Source organism: Diceros bicornis, chromosome 16 (assembly GCF_020826845.1).
Source record: "Diceros bicornis minor isolate mBicDic1 chromosome 16, mDicBic1.mat.cur, whole genome shotgun sequence".
Lineage (NCBI taxonomy): Eukaryota > Metazoa > Chordata > Mammalia > Perissodactyla > Rhinocerotidae > Diceros > Diceros bicornis.
This window is the reverse complement of record NC_080755.1, coordinates 39,041,765-39,065,072: the sequence shown is the minus strand read 5'-3', so window position 1 is coordinate 39,065,072 and position 23,308 is coordinate 39,041,765. Positions and strand designations below refer to the sequence as shown.

The following is a 23,308-nucleotide window of genomic DNA, read 5'->3' as shown; positions in this document are numbered from 1 at the left end:
TCTGTGGTTGCTATGGATCATTGTTATTTTAGTGGGGCCTGGAGAGAGAGAAGAAAGACTTCAGTTGGCCATTCTTCAGGGATGGAGGTAGGGAGAAAGACTTGAGATAACAGTCACATAAGTATGTTGTAGAAAATTTAGAAAGTGCAGAAATGTGCTAAGAAGAGAACTGCTTTCAACATCTTAGTGCACATCCTCCTAGTCATTTTTTTTCCGAACGTGGAGTTTTTGCGTTGCACAATTGCTTTCCTAGGTTTTACTTTCACTTAACATATTTTCAACTGAGTGGCGTTGCCTTTTTAATCGACCTGCTAACTTGACTGAAGGGACATTTAGACATGTGAAAATGTCTAGCGTGGGGGCCTGCCCAGTGGCTTAGTGGTTAAGTTCACACTCTCTGCTTCTATGGCCCCGGGGTTCACGAGTTTGGATCCTGGGGATGGACCTAACACCTCTCATCAAGCCATGCTGTGGCGGCATCCCACATACAAAAAGAAAATTGGCAACAGATGTTAGCTCAGGGTCAATCTTCCTCACCAAAAAAAAAAAAAAAAAATGTCGAGTGTGGATCCAGGTTAGACAGAGCTGGGGATGTCTGAGTGAGGGTGTAGGAGGTGAGGGGGCACACTGTGGGCTTGTAGAAAAAGACTGGAGTGGGACCTGGGCTGGGGTTTCCTTCTTGCCTTTACCACCCACTATTATTACTTAAGAGAAGGCTTAAGGACACAACCATTGTGGTAATTTTGACTTTAAGCTTAGGAAGACCTGGCTGAGAACGGCAGTTTCCATACCCCTTGCTGAGGTATCTCTGACACCTTTCCAGCTGCTTCTTCAGATGATGACATACTTATTTTTGAATAGCTAACAGGCTACATTTATTTCACTGTTGTCTGCTTTCAGTGAAAAAATTCACATGATCCAAACACATGTGCTTTTCTGCTTATGTGGTCCGGTCTTGAAAAATTCAAATGTGTCTCCCTTCATTCCTTTAGTTCTTGAAGGATTTGACAAACTCAGAGCAAATTTTCTCATTTGATCCTACCAGTAATCCCCATTTTACAGTCTAGTAAATTAACAATAAGAGAGATCAAGCTGTTAGCTCAAAGCCACCTAGCTTGTGCGTGGTGGAACTGGGACTCAACCCAAGTCTGGCATTAAAGCCTGAGTGTGTCCCATTTAGAACTGTGGGGAAATGGACTAACTGACAAAAAGTTGGATACGGTCCTTGTCCTCCAATAAGAGAGGCTGTGTGGTTGAGTGGTTTAAGAATGCAGACTTTGATCCTCAGTTTCTTGTCCTATAAAATGAAGATAATAATAATACCTATGTCATAGGATTATTATAAGAATTAAGCAAGATATTCTATGCAAAGTACTTGGCATGCTGGTTGGAATACAGCAAGTATTCAATGTATATTATGCCTAATTATTAATATTAATTAACAATAATCGATATTTGCAGATAAGTTGTGTTTGATCCATTTTGGGTGATAGAGATGGGAAAGTGAGGAGGAAAGAAAGATCAAGGTCAAGAGCACAGGGAGGTAAAGTGAATGCCTCAGTCTTGGTCCCAGATCTACTGTTGCCATATAGCTCTTAATAAATAACAGAGATTTGGATATTGTTGGTTGAGAGTTAAAATCGTCCATTGTGGTTGGAGGCCGTGATAGGGAGAACTTCTCTTCCTAGTGTTGTATTTCCTCCAGCTGTAAAACATGGAAATAGGTCCTATCTCACTGTGTTTATGCAATGCGTTGTGGTCCTTTAATGCAAAGTGCAACACACAGAAGCAACATATGCCTAGGTGCAAACAAAGGCAGGCTTTGAATGGAATGCAAAGTCAGCCGCCTCTTCCCCCTTCTAGTAGGGCTCTCTGGGCTTCCAAAAGGCATTGATGCCAATTTGCATTTTTTACTCAAAATCAGAGGTTTTAAAATGAAATGCAAACCATGGAGAGTCTTCTCTGCCCTCTTCTCCTTTGCCCTTTCCTAACAGTCATTCTCTCGTGGCTCCTTCTGCTGTGTTCTCTAGTTTCATGTGCATGTATCCTACTTTCTTCTTGTAGTCAGCTCCACCAGGTGGGAACCATGACTGTTCTTTTGTCTTTTATAATTTCTATGGCAGCAGTTCTCAAATGACGTTACAGACACTCGGAAGGAATGTAAAACTGGAGATTCCCCACCCCGGGTTCGGAATCAGCAGGTCTGGGGTAGGACCTAGGGATCTGCGTCTTTGCCTAGCTGCCCAGTGATTGTGGTGCAGGTGGTCCTTGGAGGCCACGCTTAGAGAAACTGTGTGTAGCAGACATCCTGATAGGATGGTGTGAGATGCAGCACAGAACCAGATGTGGGCATGCTCTGGCGGCAGCACCTGTAACTCCGATGGCGGCTTTGGAGGCTGCAGGTACTCCTTGCTTCCCCTCTGCCTCTACACCTTCTGCCCAGAGGTGGAAAAGGAGTCTGGAAACAAGTTCTCAGAGGCCCCTGCAGAGTGAGGCTCAGGGCTGGGCAGGAAGGAGGGGTACATGTGCCTGGACTGAGTGAGTGAAACCAGACCTGAGTGTTACAGCTCGGGGCGGGGGAGCCCGCCAGCTGTGAAGTTGCCCTCTACCATGCAGCCACGGAGACTTCCTCCTTCTCTGAACCCATGCCACCGTGGTCTCGACTGCCCGCTGGAGTGTTCACAACATGACTGTTTTTATTATTCTTTGGTTAACACATCTGCTGGATGTGGCACACAGGTGCTCACTGCTAGATCTGCTCACTGCTAAATTTTAAGACAAATGTTTTGTCTTAAAAAAAATTAAGCAGCTTTATGGTTAAAGTACTAATCCATTGATTAAAACTTGCTGGGTGCTTGGGTCTGCTCTCTCTTCTTCTTCTTTTTTTTTTTTTTTTGTTGAGGAAGATTAGCCCTGAGCTAACGTCTGTTGCCAATCCTCCTCTTTTTGCTGAGGAAGATTGACCCTGGGCTAACATCCGTGCCCATCTTCCTCTGCTTTGTATGGAATGCCGCCACAGCATGGCTTGATGAGTGGTGCGTTGGTCTTTGCCCAGGATCCGAGCCTGCAAACCCCGGGCCGCCAAAGCAGAGCACGCAAACTTAACCACTATACCAGCCGGCCGGCCCCAGCCTTTTAATATTTTTGAGGTATAATTTACATAAGATGAAATGCACAGATCAATGCGTTTTGGAAACTGCATACACCTGAACAGCCCACACCTCTGTAGAAAGAGCTTGATAGGAATGTGGGTCACCAGGGTGTATGTATTTCCATATTCTGGGAAGTTCCCTCATGATCCTTTCCAGTCTACCCTCAATTTCTCCCTTGACTCAGGCAATCACTATTCTTATTTCTTTTATCGTAAAAATAAGTCCTAGAACTGCTTGCCTGTCCTAGAACTTCATATAAATGGAATCATACAGTAAATACTTTTTGTGTCTAGCATCTTTCACTAGCATAATGTTTTTGAGATTCATCCATGTTGTTTCATATATTGGTAGTTCTTCCCTTTTTATTGCTGAGTAGTATTCCATTGTATGAATATACCACAAATTGTTTATCCTTCATCAGTCGTTAGACATTTAGGTTGTTTCCAGTTTTTGCCATTGTGAATAAAACTTCTGTGAACATTCTTGTACAAGTCTTTTTGTGGGCATATGTTTTCATTTCGCTTGGGTAAATGGTTAGGAGTAGAACTTCGGGTCATAGGGTATGTGTATGTTTAGCTTTTTGAGAAGTCTGCATTTCTCAAAAATGATTGTGCCATTTTTACATTCCCGTCAGCAATGCATGAGTGTTCTGATAGTTCAGCATCCTTGCCTGCAGTCAATGCTGACTTTTTCATTTTAGCTGTTCTAGCTGGCATGAAGTAGCTATCACTGTGACTTTAATTTGAATTTCCCTGTGATGTTGAGAAACTTCTCATGAACTTTTTGGCCAAAGGAATATCTTTTATGAAGTGTCTTTTTATGAAGTGTTTATGAAGTACAAGTATTATGCCCAATTTTTATTGGGTTGCTTATATTTTTATTTTTAATTTCTTGGAGTTATTTATATATTCCGGATACAAGTCCTTTGACCGACATATGTATTGTGAATATTTTCTCCCAGCCTGTGGCTTGCCATTTAATTTTCTTAACAATCACTTTTGATGAGCAGAGGTTTTCAATTTTGATGAAGTCAATTTTTCAGTTTTTCTTTTGTAGTTCATATTTTTTGTGTCCTCTCTAAGAAATCTTTTCCTACCTGAAGGTCTGAAAGGTATTTTCCTTCTGAAAACTTTATATTTAAGTTTTACATTTGAGTCTATGATCTATCTCAAATTAATTTTTGTGTATAGTGTGAGGAATGAATAGAGGCTCTTTTCTCCCAAAGGTTTATGCTTTCGTTCCAGGACCATTTGTTGAAAAGACTATCACTTCCCACATTGAATAGCTTCGGCACCTTTGTTGAAAGTCAATTGACAAGTGAGTCTGTTTCTGGATTCTAATCTGATCTGTTTGTCTATCTTCAGATCAGTACCATACCATTTTGATTACTATAACTTCATAGAAAATTCTGAAGTCGGGTGGTGTGAATTCTCCAGCTTTGTTCTTCTTTTTAAAAGAATTGTTTTACCTGTTCTAAGTCCTTTGTAATTCTACAAAAATTTTAGCCTAACTTGCAAATTTCTACAGAAAAGACTTTTCGGATTTCGATGGGATTGTGTTGAATCTATACACCAATGTGGAGAAAATTGATATTTTAACAATATTTACTCTTCAGTCCACAAACATGGTGTACATCTACATATAATGAGATCTTCTTTCGTTTCTTTCTGTAATGCATTGTAATTTTCAGTGAAGAAATCTTATATAACCTCTTAAATATTTGTTCCTGAATATTTTATATCTTTTTTGCCATTGTAGATGATGTTTATTCATTTATTTATTTTTTGCTGCTGGTATACAGAAATATAATTGATTTTTGTATATTGACCTTGTGTCTTGCAACCTTGTTATATTTATTTATTAGTTCTAGTTATTTTTTTTTGTAAATTCTTTAGGATTTTCTGTGTATACAATCATGTCTACAAATAAAGGCAGTTTTAACTTTTTCATTTCCAATATGTATGCTCTTTCTTTCTTTTTCGTGCCTTATTTCCTCCTTATTAGGAGGAAAGAGTTCAGTCTTTTACCGTTAAGTAGATTGTTAGCTGTAGGGTTTTTGTAGATGCCCTTTGTCAGATTGAAGACATTGGTAATTTGTGCTTTTTCTTTCTCTCTCTCTTGTTTTTCGATCAACCTAGCTATGGGTTTATCGACTTTATTAAGCTTTTCAAAAGACTAACTTTTGGTTTCATTCCTTTCTCTATTGTATGTCCATTTCTATTTCATTATGTTCCGCTATTTTAATTTCATTCCTTCTACTTACTACAGGTTTAATTTGTTTGTTTAATTTGTTAAATCTTATTTCTTCTCTTTTCTGATGACCCTAGCCTATTCTCTCTTTTCTACCTCATTCATTATATATTTTCTGTATATGTATTGTTTTAGTGTCTAATTTTATATAGTGTTTTATATAGTAATTTTATATACTGTTTTAGTGTCTAATTTTCCTTATGCATACATGTTTGTCTTATGCTCCTGTCTTTTTCTGACTCCCTAAATGAAGGACAGGCTTCCTGATTGCAAGAACTCTGTCTTCTGCTGGCTTTGTAACCTTTTTAGTACCTTGTCTGTGGGTTGGTATACAATTAACAGACGTTTCTCAAGCACCGTTACTGTGGAAGCTACTGTGGATGGTACAGATCGGGTGTAATCCAGATACCCTTTAAGAAGTTAACTATGTTTTTAAAAGATGTTAACTAATGACACAAAATAACATATAATAAGAGCCAAATGACAGGAATAAGCATTAAACACTCCAGGCATCCAGAAGAGGGTGAGGGGACTATAGGGTGAATTATTTGAGGAAGACTTCAGAGAGGAAATGGGATTTGAACTGGCCCTGAAGCAAAGGTAGGATTTAAGTTAAGAGGAGGAGATGTCATTCCCATTGTGGGAAAAGCACGTGCGAAGGTCCTGGGGTAGAAATGTACACTGCCCATTTGGAGGACAAGGAAGAGACCAGTGTGGGAAAACCTGGGCGAGAGAAGTCAGGGATATTGTGCAGAGGGCTCTGATCACCAAGCCGAGGATATTGGGGTTATGGGTTTGGCACACTCATTTCTGATGGCAGATCTGTGATGCCTGCGTGCTGCTCATGCAGTCTTCTTTCCTGTTTAGCCCTCCTATTCTGATTTCTGCCAGTCAGAGCTTGCCACTCATGCTTTCTGAGTAGCATAGGAGGGAGATTCTAGGCCAAATCCTCCACCTGGAGGATTGAACTTGTCCTTGGGCACTCTTTGTTTTCTCTTGGGGATTTCCTTTCTTGGTTGCCTCTGTAGCCCAGCCACTCCTCTGAAGCAGTAATTCTGTTTTTTCAAGGCTGGCAGCCAGGAGGCCTGGTGTTCTGGTTTGTTTCCAGGAAACTCTAGTCTAGCTCCACCCGTCCAGCTCAAATTGTGTTCACACCCTTAATTAAAAAAAAGGAAACCACCTTTCCAAATGAATGTCATAAGACAGGGAACCAAAGTATCTTTCTCTGGGAAGAGCAAAGCACTTCTGTCTACAAACTAACTTTGACATTGACCCTTTGCACCCATTCATTCATCCATTCATTCCGTCAGGAGTCTTTGTTTTCATTGTTGTCTTCTGATGCATCTGGCTGGCACCGCAGTAGGCATTTTCATCCTGCAGAATTTTACTGTAGACCTTTGGTGTGCGTATAGTAAACTATATTTTTGGGGGGAGGTGTGCAGGTGTGGTCCGAGACTTGGAAGAAGCCTCAGGCACTTGCAGTAGAGCTGGGACAGCAAGGCTACTCACCTGGGGGTACCGAACAGCAAATTCAGAAGCTGTGCGCTCTGAGAGCACAGAGGAGGGGGAGGTCAGAGAGGGTGTTCAGAAAACTTGGGGGTTGAGAGGCTGGATTTGGACTTAGGAGGGGCTAATGCAAGCATCATCTTGGAGTTGCCACTGAGCACTGCCTTTCAGGGGGCAGTGGGGGACCTACCTGGCTGAGACAGAAGAACATGCATGGAGGGGACGGGTGGAGAAATGAAACTTTGGTGGACACTATTTCTTTAGGCTTCCCAAGGTCTACATCTATACCCAAACAGCAGCCAGAACCCATAGAATTAAATGTGTTTCTAACTCAGATTTATTTATATGCCTGTGTATAAAATTTATTATACTTATAATAACCCATTTTAAAAAATTCCACATGAGTTATAGCCAGTTAAGTTTCCAAAAGCCATGTTGAAATCAGCCTCAGGCCTTGCTCCTGCTGGGTCTTTCTGGGACCCTTGTCTGCTCAGCCAGGTCGTCACGAGTGGCAGCAAATGAAAGAGAGGAATTCTGCTTCTCCAGTGTCCAGCGCTGGGTGGAGAGGTATCTTCAGGAGTCCCCCCCGCCCACCCAACAGCAGAATCGAAGCTCCCTCTGCAGACTGGGGACTGGGAAGGGATAGTCCAACTTGGCTGGGCTGGGGGTAGGGGAGAAGCTCCCCAGGGCACACCCAGAGGCAGCCTAACCAACCTCCCTAAGGGACTGGAGCCTGAATTGGGCAACCTCCTGTATACATTCGGGGGTAGAAACCAGGGAACCAGCCTCATTAGGGGACACTTCGACATTCTTCAGAGCCCCTGATCTATTGGTTTGGGTTGCTGAGGGGACTTTGATTTTTAAAATGTACTGCATCTGGGGCTACTGCTTTAGGAGACTTAGCCAGCTCCCTCCAACCTCGGAGCGCACAGTAGAATAAAATATGAATAAACTGCTAATTTAAAATTTTAAAGAACTCCTTTCCACCACGTTGGGGCCAGTGACGATGCAGCGCATGCTGGCTGCTGCGCTCCCCTTCACGATTCATAGTGAGAAGCCAGCCCTTCTCTCCCGCTCCTGGGCTTTGCTCAAGGCTCAGAGCTGCTTGCCTTTTGCAGCAATAGCCTCGACCCTCAGACTGGGCCTCTTGGCTATGGGAAGAGATGTCAGGGCCAAGCTCTGTGACAGGTTTAAGGACAAAGTGAAAATTGTATAGCCCCTGGTTAAAGTGGACCTGTGGCATGAGTGGGTTTCCACTCAGCAGGCTGAAGGAGCACTCTGCAGAAGGCTGGGGTGGGTGACCACTTCCTGCTCCCTGTCCTGGCCTGACTTCAGTCCTGGGTAGGGGCCCAGAGAGGGACCCAAGCCCGCCAGCTCCCTCATCCATGTGCCTCTCAATCCTCTGTCACTTCCTTCCTGTTTTGTGGCCCTCCAGTTTCATAATTTTAAAAACTCTCCCACAGCTACATACATTCTTACTTCTTCTATTTTGTTCTTTTTGGTAACATATGTCTTGGAGGTAAATGTTTCAGAAACTTCCCATTGCTGGCTTCCCCCATGTCCACTCTTCGGGCCTTGGGGCTGCTGTCATTGCTGTTCCTCGTCTGAAACAATGTTGTTTTTCTCACCAGAGTTCGGACATCCTCAGCAACATTGGCTATGACAGCATCATCCAGCATCTGAACAATGGGCGCAAGAACTGCAAAGAGTTTGAAGACTTTTTAAAAGAAAGGTACATGCTGTTCCTCTCTGAAGACGAAGGGGGGGACAAAATGCTCCCGCATGAACGAGGAACAATGTACTGTTTTTAACAGTTCACAAGACCCTCTTTTGTAGGTTATGGAATGATACCCAAGAAGTAAATGATATCTCGGTTTGAGAGAGAAGATTTATAGATGAAACAGCAAACAAAATATAATAAAATACTAAGTTATGTGATAGGCATAACACTGAAAGACCTCACGGGAGAGGGGCAATGGTGGAGGACGGGCCAAAAAAGGGGAGGCCAGCTACATACAACAGGAGTTCCTTGAGGTGGCCCTTGAGGGGTGGATTTGATAGCTGGAGGAGTATCCAGGTATCTGTGGAAGAACAGCAAGTTTGGAGATGTGAATGAGCATGACCCATGTGGTGGGAGGGAGGCAGAGCCTGATTCAGAGACCACTGTGGGGAGGGAGCAGTGAGAAAGATGAGGGCCAGATCATGGTGCTCCAGAGGGCATGGGGCTTGGTGGTCCAGGGGGAACTGGCATGGTTTAGAGGATTTTTTCTTTTCTTTTCTTAATGGATAAGATTTTTTTTTTCAATTCTATGCTTAATGGGGTAAGTTAGTTTTATGGGAAATCTTATTTATCTGGACTACTCCATTTCCCAGTGATTCTAGATGAAGGAGTACTGTAGGGAGATTTTTGGCCAGAGATTCGGGACGTTGCCAGGACCCAAATGAATTAACAGGTTCTATTTGTAAGTCAGTGAGTGAGAGATTCATAACTTGGAGATACGGACATCACAGTGTTTTCGAGCAAGTGTCTATTTTCTACTCAAGAGAACATTAGGTTACATCAAACTCACACTAGTTGCCCGCTCTCAGATGGTGAGGCCTCTCTCCTTGAACTGTTTCAAAGGTCCGGGGGAGCTGGAGCACTGCCACACTGTGCGTCTCAGGAGGGGTAGAAAGAGAGAGGTCTGTCCACTGTCAGGCTCCATGGAGCTGGTCACTGCGCCTCCTCCTTTGAGGGACCAGCCTCCCTATTCTACCCAAGCTGGTTGACGGTGGTGACACCAAGATACAACTTTCCTTTCTCTTGACGGGCACTGGAGGTGGCCCTGCTTCCTTCAACAGAGCTCTGACAAAGTAGCAAGCAAACGAGAGTTTCTAGACTGTGCAGGACATAGAGATTTCAGAATACCCCTTGCTTTTTGTGTTGCTCCTCCAGCTACGGCTTTTATAAATTTTCTCCTGGGAAACAAATAGCCTTGCCATATACATCCATGAAGGAGGTGTTGGCTAAAGGCCAAGGCTTCCGCTGCCCTGACAGGACTGTCCAAGGGTCCCCTGATACAATAGAGATGTTGGTCTAAATCAGTGGTGTCCACATTTTTTTGAATGTAACCCTCAGTAAGAAATAGATTTTACACTGCTACCCAGTACACACGTGCATAAAACAAAAGTTTAATAAAATTTTACTACCCTAGTATTTTATTTAATTCTATTTCATTAAAACCTGTGTTCATAACCCGTTGAATTGATTGGGTTGTTCCTTGGTCATACTTAGATTGATTGCAGTAAATCCATCTACAGTCATTTGGGGATGGACAGAACAATCACCCTGCTTTGGAGTGGGCAGGAATGCTGCCTCTCTTGCATCTGTATCTCTGAGCCCTGGGCCATGTCTCAGTACTTGCTCTGTAGCTGATCAGTGCCCAGTTAGTTCTGGATGACTTATTATAACACAACAAGTGAGTAACAAAACAGAGTAACGAACAATCCGTCTGTAAATTGTAAATGCCTAGTTTACCCTTCTATCAGCTGCAAAGGCTTAATGATGAAATAGATGATGACAACAACAACCAACGTCTGAAGAGCTACATTATAATAACCACATATTGAGCCTTTGCCGTATGCTGTGCTAGGAGCTTCCTCTCGGTATCTCTATTACTGTAACATTGAGGTTGACACACCCCTTTGAAATATTCTTCTTTGACACACATCAACTGCATGAGATCCTATTATTTCCATTTTCTTTGCATGAAAGTGTAGCTTTTAAAATGAGGTTGGAGGAAACAAAGCAAGCCTCAATAAATTTAAGAGGATTGAAATCATAACAAGCATCTTTTCAGACCATAAGGCTATGAAACTGGAAATGAACCAGGGAAAAAAAAACTGGGAAAGTGACAAAAATGTGGAGATTAAACAACATGCTACTGAACAACCAATGGATCATTGATGAAATTAAAGGAGAAATCAAAAACTATCTGGAAACAAACGAAAATGATAACATGCCATATCAAACCATATGGGATGCAGCAAAAGCGGTCCTGAGAGGGAAACTCATAGCGATACAAGCCCACCTTAACAAACAAGAAAAAGCCCTAATAGGCAACCTTAAATTACACCTAACAGAACTAGAAAAAGAAGAACAAACAAAGCCCAAAGCCAGCAGAAGGAGAGAAATAATAAAAATCAGAGCAGAAATAAATGATATTGAGACCAAAAAAACAGTAGAAAGGATTAATGAAACAAAGAGTTGGTTCTTCGAGAAGATAAACAAAATAGACAAACCCTTAGCCAGGCTAACTAAGAAAAAAAGAGAAAAGGCTCAAGTAAATAAAATTAGAAATGAAAGAGGAGAAATTACAACGGATACCATGGAAATACAGAGGATTATAAGAGAATACTATGAGAAATTATATGCCAACAAATCGGACAATCTAGAAGAAATGGATAAATTCTTAGACTTATACAACCTCCCAAAATTGAACCAAGAAGAAATGGAGAATCTGAATAGACCAATCACAAGTAAAGAGATTGAAATAGTAATCAAAAACCTCCCAAAAAATAAAAGTCCAGGACCAGATGGCTTCTCCAGTGAATTTTACCAAACATTCAAAGAAGATTTAATACCCATCCTCCTCAAACTATTCCAAAAAATAGAGGAAGATGGAACACTTCCTGAATCATTCTACGAGGCCAACATCACCCTGATACCGAAACCAGACAAAGACAATACAAAGAAAGAAAATTACAGGCCAATATCGCTGATGAACATTGATGCAAAAATCCTCAACAAAATATTGGCAAACCGAATACAACAATATATTAAAAAGATCATACACCATGATCAAGTGGGATTTATACCAGAGACGCAGGGATGGTTCAACATCCGCAAATCAATCAACGTGATACATCACATCAACAAAACAAAGAATAAAAACCACATGATCATCTCAATAGACGCAGAGAAGGCATTTGACAAGATACAACATCCATTTATGATAAAAACTCTCAATAAATTGGGAATAGAAGGAAAGTACCTCAACATAATAAAGGCCATATATGACAAACCCACAGCTAACATCATACTCAACGGGGAAAGACTGGAAGCCATTCCTCTGAGAACAGGAACGAGGCAGGGCTGCCCACTCTCACCACTCCTGTTCAACATAGTACTGGAGGTTTTGGCCAGAGCAATTAGGCAAGAAAAAGGAATAAAAGGAATCCAAATAGGTAACGAAGAAGTGAAACTCTCACTATTTGCAGATGACATGATTGTATATATAGAAAACCCTAAAGAATCTGTTGGAAAACTGTTAGAAACAATCAACAACTACAGCAAAGTTGCAGGGTACAAAATCAATCTACAAAAATCAGTTGCATTTCTATATGCTAATAATGAACTAACAGAAAGAGAGCTCAAAAAGATAATACCATTTACAATTGCATCAAAAAGAATAAAATACCTAGGAATAAATCTTACCAAGGAGGTGAAGGACCTATACAATGAGAACTACAAGACATTATTGAGGGAAATCAACGATGACATAAAGAAATGGAAAGATATCCCATGCACGTGGATTGGAAGAATAAACATAGTTAAAATGTCTATATTACCTAAAGCAATCTACAGATTCAATGCAATCCCAATCAGAATCCCAATGACATTCTTCACAGAAATAGAAAAAAGAATACTAAAATTTATATGGGGCAACAAAAGACCCCGAATAGCTAAAGAAATCCTAAAGAAAAAGAACAAAGCAGGAGGCATCACAATTCCTGACTTCAAAACATACTACAAAGCAATAGTAATCAAAACAGCATGGTACTGGTACAAAAACAGACACACAGATCAATGGAACAGAATTGAAAGCCCAGAAATAAAACCACACATATACGGACAGCTAATTTTCGACAAAGGTGCTAAGGACATGCAATGGAGAAAGGAAAGTCTCTTCAATAAATGGTGTTGGGAAAACTGGACATCCACATGCAAAAGAATGAAAGTGGACCATGTGCTATCGCCATACACAAAAATTAACTCAAAATGGATCAAAGACCTGAAGGTGAGACCTGAAACTATAAAACTCATAGAAGAAAATATAGGCAACACACTATTTGACATTGGGTTTAAAGGAATCTTTTCGGATGACATGCCTACCCAGACTAGGGAAACTAAAGAAAAAATAAACAAGTGGGACTTTATCAGACTAAAGAGCTTTTATAAGACAAATGAAATCAGAATCAAGATGAACAAACAACCAACCAGCTGGGAGAGAATATTTGCAAAACATACATCTGACAAGGGGTTGATCTCCATAATATATAAAGAACTCACACAATTGAACAACAAAAAAACAAACAACCCGATCAAAAAATGGGCAGAGGAAATGAACAGACACTTCTCCAAGGAAGATATACAGATGGCCAATAGGCACATGAAAAGATGCTCAACATCACTAATCATCAGGGAAATGCAAATCAAAACAACACTAAGATACCACCTCACGCCCGTTAGAATGGCTATAATCACCAAGACAAAAAACAACAAATGTTGGAGAGGATGTGGAGAAACAGGAACCCTCATACACAGCTGGTGGGAATGCAAATTGGTGCAGCCTCTATGGAAAACGGTATGGAGATTCCTCAAAGAATTAAAAATAGAGATGCCCTATGATCCAGCCATCCCACTACTGGGAATCTATCCAACGCACCTGAAATCAACAATCCAAAGAGGCTTATGCACCCCTATGTTCATTGCAGCATTATTCACCATAGCCAAGAAGTGGAAGCAACCTAAGTGTCCCTCGACTGACGATTGGATTAAGAAAATGTGGTATATATATACAATGGAATACTACTCAGCCATAAAAAAAGACAAAATCGTCCCATTTGCAACAACATGGATGGGCCTGGAGCGTATTATGTTAAGTGAAATAAGCCAGAAAGAGAAAGACAAACACTGTATGATCTCACTCATATGTGGAATATAAACAAACACATGGACAGAGAAAACTGGACTGTGGTTACCCGGGAAGTGGGGGTGGGGGGTGGGCACAAGGGGTGAAGGGAGTCATATATGGGGTGAAGGACAAACAAAAATGTACAACCCAAAATCTCACAATGTTAGAAACCATTAAAATATCAATAAAAATGTAAAAAAAAAAAAAAAAAAAAAAAAAAAAAAAAAAAATGAGGTTGGATAAGTAATTTACCATGGGAACCTAGAAAGTGACAGAAAGTGACAGAATCCAGAACATCTCCAGGGTGTCTCACACAGATCCTGGGTTTGTGACTCATCAACTCTGGGCAGAAGGGCAGGTGACTTTCTGGAGGGATGGGCTTGTTCTCAACACAGAGATGGTCTCTCCTTCCCTTTTCTTTCTGTTTCATACATTCTCACGCATTACACTCCATCTGTCTATTCCAGCCAGACAGCTTGATTGGTGAGCATGCGTTGGATGTCTCTGCCTCTACGTCTTTACTCCATCTTTTCCCCACCTGGAATGTCCTTCTTCCTCCCCGATGCCTAAGTATTCTCCCCATCCTTCAAAGGTCAGGTCAAATTTTTCTCTTCTTCTTTTCTTTTGTTTTGTTTCCATCATGTATCTTTTTATTCCTTCTTTACTTTTCAATCCTTATGTATGCTTATGTTTTCTTCCCCCAGTTTTATTGAGAAATAATTGACATACAGCGCTGTATAAGTTTAATGCGTACAGCACGATGGTTTGATTTACATATATCGTGAAATGATAACCGCAATAGGTTCAGCTAACATCCGTCCTTCTTGTCTTGGTTTCTGTGGTGCAGGAAGGTGCTTCAGCCTCACTCCCATGTTCTGGGAGTCTCTCGGTGTCTTGTTCTTGAACAGTTGTTAGTTGTTCTTCCTGTGAGGGGGAGTGAAGTTAGGAACAACCTATGAGGCCATCTTGGTCGTGTCACTTTCCTTTTTTTCTTTAAAGGAAGCATTCTACATAGCATTCCATTCTGAGGTCTTCCACTGGTTAACAATTAAAATGAACTTGTCTTGTTACTGGCAGCCCAGGCCCATGGACTCTCCCACCCCTGGATCCCCAGGTGGGGCCCAGCAGTATGTACTGAACTCCTAATATGAGCAGGAAATGAGAAATATAAAAAAGAGGATAATCATATCACAGAGGGTAGTTAGGGGTGATTAAATGAGATTATATTAATAGCTGCCATTTATTGAAGGCTTACTAGATACAAGCTACCATGTATTTTAAATATATATTCTCATTTACTTCTCATAATAACCCTGTATGGCAGGTTTTATCATCCTTATTTTACAGTTGAAGAAGCTGAGGTTCAGAAAGTTTGTGTCATTTGCCTAAGGTCAGACAGGTAATAAGGGATAGATCTCGTTTCAAACCTAGGAAAGTTGGCCCTAGAATCTGTGCTGTTAACCACTTCAGTATGCCTAGTACAGTTCCTGGTACACAATAAGTATGGGTAAATGGTACCCATTACTAATGTTGTTATATTAAGCCTAGAAGGTAGGTAGAGAATATATCATTAGCTCCATTTTACAGATGAGAACACTGAGGTTGAGTGGAGGTTTAAATGACTCGCCCAAGATTACAAAAGCAGTAAGTAGTAGAGCCAGGACTTCTGTTAACCCCATGTCTAATGGTTTTTCCACTTTACTTAATGGTCTCCTAAGAAGGCCGTGTATATTCTCTGAAAGGGGGTTTCCACCAGGAACTTGGTGGCCAGGTCAGCTCTCTTAACTGTGTGTTGCAACACGATCTTTGGTAGAGAGGAGGGATGAGTGCTTCTGGAACCCCTTTGCACCTGGAATTCTGCACCACTTGTAGGTTAGTGGCTACACCTATGGGCTGGGGGTCCCCAGCCCCAGTGTCTTGGGACTTTGTGCTCTTCCTATGAGCTCTGTACATCCTATTGATCCTTTTAAGAGAGAGATCAACCTGTCTTGTTATAGCTCATTCTGGGATCCTCACTGTGGGTCAGCTATCTCTCAGGATGGGCTTAAGAATAACAGATTGCCAGGGTGGGAATGACAGACTCCCTTAGACATTAGCACCCTGTGGGGAAGTTACTGTCAAGCCATTATGTACTGTCTGATTTTCCTAGGGCTGCTGTAACAAATTGCCACAAACTAGGTGGCTTAAAACAACAGAAATTTATTCTCTCACAGTTCTGGAGGTCAGAAGTCTGAAATTAAGATGTCTGCAGGATCATGCTTTCACGAAGGCTCTAGGAGAGGATCTGTTCCATGTCTTTTTCTTAGCTTTTAGTGTGGCTGGCAATCCTTGATGTGCCTTGGTTTGCAGCTGCTAACTCTAATCTCTTCTTCCATTGTTACATGGCATTCTTCTCCTGTGTCTTCATATCATCTTATAAGGACACCAGTCATGTTGGATTAAGGGCCCATCCTACTCCAGTGTAACCTCAACTAATTAAATCTGCAATGATCCAATTTCCAAATAAAGTCATATTCTGAGATATTGGGGGTTAGGACTTCAACATATTTTTTTTGAGGGGGGAACAATTCAACCCATAACTTGTACCCAGTAGAATGGGCTGGAGGCTGAGACCTACAAAGGAAGTAGAGGGCTGGGATGAGAGTCCAGATACCTGGGTATTCTAATCCTGGCTTCCTCAGTAGCCAGCAGTGATATCAATCAAGGGCCTAGACCTTTCTTGGTGTCAGTTTCCTCCTCTGTAAAATGAATGGACTGTATTAGATATTCTGTAAGATCTCCTCTGGATCTAACAATGTGGTTCTTCTCAAGGAATTTATAATTCAGTTGAGGTGCTGTGGTTGATATTTACAGTAAAAATGAGCAAAATATCTAAGTGTCAGGTTTTACAGCAAAAGATTCCATCTTATACGCCCACTCTGACTTTGGGGCTGCCTGAAGCACTGTGTTGAGGATCACCCTGGGGCTGCTTTCAGCCCTGATGGAAAAGGCCAAATCTGACCATGGTTGCTGTGCGTCATTGAAGGGGAAATGGCACCTGGATTATTCCTGGTCTGGGAATTTGAGTAGGGGAGAGGAAAAAGTGAGCTGGAGGTTTCAAGGAAGGCTTTCTGAAGAAAGTGTAGCCAGCTAAGTGCTAAGAAGAGTAGTATTCCCTTTTCTGTTTCTATACTATATGATTTTGTGCATTTTCATTATGGCTGTTGTTATGTGGTAGTAAACTAAAGTATTGGTTTACATCTATCTTCCCCACCAGATTATGAGCTCTTCTAGGCAGGTCTCATATTTCAGTCATCTCTGTGTTCTCATAATATGATGACTGGCACATAGTGGATGTTCAATAAATGAAAAATTGATCAACAGATGAGAGGGAAAATTTGGATAGATAGCAGGAGGGTGATCTAGGTAAAGGCTTACCTATTCAAGGGTGACTTTTGCAAAGTCCTACTGATTCCTTCATTGGCTGTAGACTCCTGGACTCCACTGCTTCCTATTTGCTGGGGAAACACCTTCTCACTCTTGTGGTTGTTCCCCTGATTTCATGAGGATGAATCTGTAGTTTCACATTCATTAAAGCTCCTTCTTTTCTCCAAAGAGCACAGCATTGTGGAACTCATTACTTACCAGCTTCTAGGACTTTCCATGGGGATCAGATGCTGCCTGTGGTGTGTTCAGTTTCATGGCACCTTAATGTTAAAGGAAGGGGTTGAGTAACTTCTCTTTCTGAAAACCACAACATATTATCAAGAAATCTTGATGGATATAATTTTGAAAGGATAAAATACATGCATATATATATATTTTAAATGAAAATAGCCTTAACATCTTTTTACATGTAAAAATATTAAATATTCATTGTAGAGTATCATACATTTTTATATGGATATAGTGAGTAGGGATTCAGAAAGGTAGAAATAGTTTCTAGGGAGTTAAAATGCATCTTTTCTGACAACTAGAGTCAATTTTAGGTGCACTTCACTTTGCATTATCAGGAGCTGGCCACAAACTTTAGAAATGAATCTAAGAGTAGAGACCCAAGAAAAAATAGATTCTTGCTCAGACTGTAGTACTGAGGGGAAGCACTATATAAGATCAGCAGGGCCTGAAGGAGAATTCACTCACTTGATCTCAGAACAAATAGATAGGGTTGCCCACAGTACCAGGAGCAAGATGAACCCAAGTGACACAACAGCCGTGCAAAAGTACCTCAGTCAACAAAAGGAGAGAGGGAGGGAAGGAAGGAAAAAAGGAAGGGAGGGAAATATGAAGTCAAAGACAGCAAAGAACCAGGGCCTGTGAGTCAAGAACAGATAGCCAAAGACAATCCAACATCTGCGTAACTGATCCCAAGTAGAAAATTTACCAAAGGGAACAGAAAAATTATTTAGAGATACAAGCCAGAAAAAAATTTATGAAATAAAGAACTAAATAGATCTGAAGAGCACACTACAGACCAGGAAATATTAATACACAGTAATCAATATTGATTGTCATTACATAAGAATCAACATTAACACACATCCTGGTTAAGTTATTGAATTAAAGAAAGAATTCTTCAAGTATCCAGGAAGGGTAAAAACAAGTTGTCCCTCCAGGAATGGGCAGGGAGGAAGCAAGATGGCCTCAGGCTTCTCTACAATGACAGAAGGCAATGGAACAAGTTTGGCGAGTTCTGAGAGAAAGTTTAAGAACATTCATTACACCAGTGAGGTTGTCATTCAGATATAAAGGCCACAGATAAATGGTCTCAAATATGAAAGAACTCATGAAATACTGACACCCTCCCCACCACATACCCAGAGCCATTTTGGCAAAAGATCACAAAGTGATGGAATTCAGCCAACCAAAAAATGAACCAAGATCAAATCTTAGGGATGGAGAAGTCATGGTAACAGGACTGGTGGTGAGCAGCTAATCCATTTCAATAAAGAGTTAACACTAGGGCCGGCCCTGTGGCTTAGCAGTGAAGTGCACGTGCTCCGCTACTGGTGGCCAGGGTTTGGATGCACCGCTTCTCCGGCCAGGCTGGGGCCCCGTCCCACATATAGCAACTAGAAGGATGTGCAGCTATGACATACAACTATCTACTGGGGCTTTGGGGGAAAAAATAAATAAATAAATAAAATTATATAAAAAAAAAAGAGTTAACACTGAACAGCTAGGGGAATTATGACTGGAGAACAGAGCACGTTACAAACGCAAATGAAGTAACAACGTAAACAACAGTAGGAGGCAGTGGAAGTGCAGTAGTGCTAATCATCCTTCACGGGGGCTGTCAGCTGTCAAAAACTATCTAACACTGAAACAAGTAGTTCAAGTATTTTAAAGTATCAATTCTCTTAATTATTTTCATAATTTTTTTTTAACCTCAGAAGGATCTTTAGGAATTCATTTTTCCTGTGGCAAAGAAACACTTATTTGAAATTCAGCAATTCCTTCAGCTTCATTTCAGTTTCCTTTTCTTCTGTGAAATTCAAATAAAATCAGGCTTAACGCTCTATTTTTTAAAAAGTGTGTAGAGTATGGTATCATTCTTTTAAAATTATTTATGCCTTATCTATCTGTCCATCCATCCTATCTGCATACCTGCATAAAGAAATGTCCATTACAACCATCACCAAATGTTAATACTAATTATTTTTAGTTGGTGGAATTTTGGACAGTTTGTTGCTTTGTTCTTTGTATTTTTCTTTTTGCCTATTTTTTGAATAATGAGCATGTATCATTTTAATAAAATGGATAAAGTCATTATTTAGAAAAGACAAATGACAGAATGGAATAAAGTTTGTAACATATGTAAGAATAAGTATTAATATTCATATTATATAAAGAACTACCAAATAATAGGAAAAAAGTAAAACAGTTGAAAAATTGGGGTGATATGAACAGGTAACTTATAGAAGAAATACAAATGTCCAATAAACACAAAATGATGCACAACCACACTAGAAATCAGGAAAATGCAAATTAAAATGAGATTCTTTTTTTTTTTTTTTTTTTTTTTACGTCTTCCCCCAGTGTGGTGATAATTTAAAAAGACTGTTAATATCCAGTGTGGGTGAGCATTTCTGGGAATGGGAGCTCATACACTTTTGGTGGAATATGAATTGTGAAGGCTTTTTTGGAGGACAATTTGGCACTATTTTCCAAAATTTAAAACACATATCCTTCTGATGTAGTAAATCCACTTTCTTAGAAGTTCTGTCCTGGAGAAACACTCTCAGGGGGGAAATCGGGATGGTCTGAGGCTTCTCTACAATGACAGAAGCCAATGGAAGGATGTTGATTTAGCTTTTGTTGGTGGTAGTAAAAAACAAAACAAATAGGGAGACCCTGAACTAAGGAAAACTCCGGATTATGAACACAGTGGATCTATATGTACTGATAAGGGAAGTTCTATATGATGTATTACTAGGTAAAAAACAGAACAGCAAACAATAGAATGATCTCAATCATGTAGCCATAGAAAGTTATGTCTATGTGTATACGTAAGATATAGGTATGTAAATGCAGAGAGAAAAGACTGGAAGGATATATACCAAGCTTAACAGTGGCTACCCCTGGGGACAGAGGCGGGGTTGGGAAAGAGCATGAGGGGGTATTTTCATGTTTTAGTCCATATAACTTTGTGTTGTTTGAATCTTTTGCAGTGAAGATGTATTCATTTACTACTTGTATACTTTTTTTAAATTTGAAGAAAGAAAGTGGGGTAGATGAACCTAAAGCCCCAGAAGCTGATAGTATGGTTTAGATGAGGCTGGGGTGGGACACAAGGTGGAGATGGTGACAAAGGACAATGGGGAGAGAGAAAGTCAGGAAAGAGGGGATGGTTAGCGGTTTAGACAGACCCGTGCCACACTGATTAATGATCAGTTGTTTTTGTGAGACATGCCAACTGCAGAGTTTGTATTGCTGAAATTCCCCTCTTTGGTGCAGTTTAGCTGTGCATTTGAATTGACTGTGAGGAACTCTATAGGAGGGTGAAAGCGTACTCTTAGAGAAGGTGGGAGGAGGGGTGCACCTCAGGAGGGCATTTGATGGAATAGCTCTTACTCTACTTTTTAAAAAATATCTATACTTCCTTGGATCATAATTTTGAAAATTTAGTCTGTAATGTAGTAGCCTGAGCTTGTCAGGGGGCCATGCTCAGTTTTGCTGTAACATCCATGCTAGGGACTTCTCCCTGGAGAAGACCACCTTAGAGATGAAGGCTACTGGGCTTTTACAGTTCTTCCCTGTTATATAGAGGGAGGTTTGTATTTTAGAGATTAGTGTTCTATCTGAGCTTCTACTGTCAGAAGGGCAGTTTTGCCTTCAAGGGGAGTGCAGTGTATCTTAACTAAGAATCAGTCCTGAGAAGGACTCATAATCCTCTCTTCTGTTCCCACCAGGGCATCAATTGAAGAGAAATATGGCAAAGATCTGCTCAACCTCTCTAGGAAGAAGCCATGTGGACAGTCTGAGATCAAGTAGGTGCCACATTTCTTTCTGGTGTCCATGGGGGCTAATACTGCGCAGGAGCCCCCATCACTTCAGCAGACAGGGTTGGCCAGTAGGGTGAAGCGTGTTGGTGAAATAATTTGTAATTATTTTTTTTCTTGTTTCCATTTGTGAAAAACATAGAAAAGTAGAAAGAAGGCTAAAATGAACTACGAAGCCACAACCCATTGTTAATATTTTCTAAATTTTCCTTGAAATCCTTTTCTATGTATACTTTTTCATAGACAGGAATATATTATATATAATTTTATACTAGAAATTTAATAGAGGGGCTTCTACACATAAACACACACACACATACACATATGTAGTTTGTGATAACTACGAGAGACTGTCTTTGCACCATTTTATACTTCTCACCACCAATGTGAGATTTCTGTATCACAATTGTTTATTCTTCCATCATTCACTGAATACTCTGAGGATACAGAAGTGGCCAGGACAAGGGTCTACTTTAGGCACACGTCCCTTATATACAGGGCTGGCTTCATGGGCAGTCATAGAGGATCTCACACTTAAAAAAGGTCCATAATTGGTTTAATGCTCTTTTCTGTCACCATTTTGAAATTCTTAATAATAATTTATAACAAGCGGTTCGCGTTTTCATTTTGCAGTGGCCCTCACAAATTATGTAGCCACTCCTACTCATATGGAAATTTCTAGATTCCTTCTCCAACATACACATGTTGAGAGAGGCTTGGGAGAAATAGTTCAGGCTGACCTTTGGAGGTCTCCGCCGGCCTAATCATCTCACATACTGACCTGCATACTGCTTTGGCTGGGCTGTAGACAGCTGCACAGATGCCCTAAGGTCTGTGTCCCCTCAGAGGTCCTAATGGAGGCAGACAAGACATTGCTCTCCCTCTTCTTTTCTCTTGCTTCTAACACACACACACACACATCCCAGACTTCAAAGAAAAGTACTGAGTTATTGAAAAGGAGGAAAACATTGGGAGATATTTAAAATTTTAATAGTTATGTAAGCCTAAAAAACTTGTCACCCTCAGACATAGGACATTAGTACAAGGAGAATTTGTTTATTGATTTATTGATTATATTATATTTTATTTTTGATGTTTTAAATGAAAAATTTAAAACACACTGGAAAGTAAAAAGACAAACATAAGGAATAGCTATATACCTATCACCTAGATTTAACAATTATTCACATTTGCCATATTTTCTTAATATAATTTTTTTGTGAAAATGTTTAAATTTAAACACTTTAAATTTAAACCTGGAATCATCTATTTCTGAAAGTATATCTGGTTTCTTTTAGTGATTAATCATATTTGGAGATGAAACTCTGAGTTCTAGCCTTGGTCATTGTCACAGAGATGTTACTATCTCTAGGCCCTTTCGGGGGACAGATTTTAAAAACATGAGTTCATATTGATATTTCCAATTCTAATTTAACTTTACAGGATTTTACTTCTTTAATTTTATTTCCTCTTGCACTGAAAATCTTGGTTCCTGACAATATTAGCATAGTTGTTTGCTTTATAGAGGACAATATAGAGTAAAATATTTCAAAATAACAATACCAATATTGCTATTAAACAATATAAAACTTCTGAATGAATTTTAACATTTCTTTGTAGTTCCTTTTGATCTTGAAATATATCCCACTAAGAATACTGTGTTCTAAGATCACTTAAAAAGTTTATTTTCTCTATGTGATTGTGTAAACGATTTCATATATAGTTAAGTTTATTTCAGTTTGTTTTAAGTTTTAAGGATTGTTTTCTTTTCCCTGTTTGATTTAGTTTTATTTTTTGAATATGTAAAACATTTACATGTTCAAAGGTCAAAACTGCATAGACTTAGATAAGTTTCACTGTCATTTAAGGAGAGTTTAGGTAATTTCAAGGAAGACTAGTGGATCAGTTGACCAAAAAACTTATTTATAAAGAAAGCATAAGCTGTTTGGGAAGATATCTAGAA

The 23,308-nt window shown here is 40.2% G+C and overlaps 1 protein-coding gene across 1 annotated transcript in view; it reads left to right on the top strand.

The window, feature by feature from the left end:
* The window catches only part of PSTPIP2 (proline-serine-threonine phosphatase interacting protein 2), a 79,727-nt gene that overhangs the window by 28,794 nt on the left and 27,625 nt on the right, over window positions 1-23,308 (top strand). The window contains exons 2-3 of the mRNA XM_058557034.1: window positions 8,540-8,640; window positions 21,256-21,333. Of these exons, the coding sequence (XP_058413017.1) occupies window positions 8,540-8,640; window positions 21,256-21,333 (179 nt within the window). The remainder of the gene's footprint in view (window positions 1-8,539; window positions 8,641-21,255; window positions 21,334-23,308) is intronic.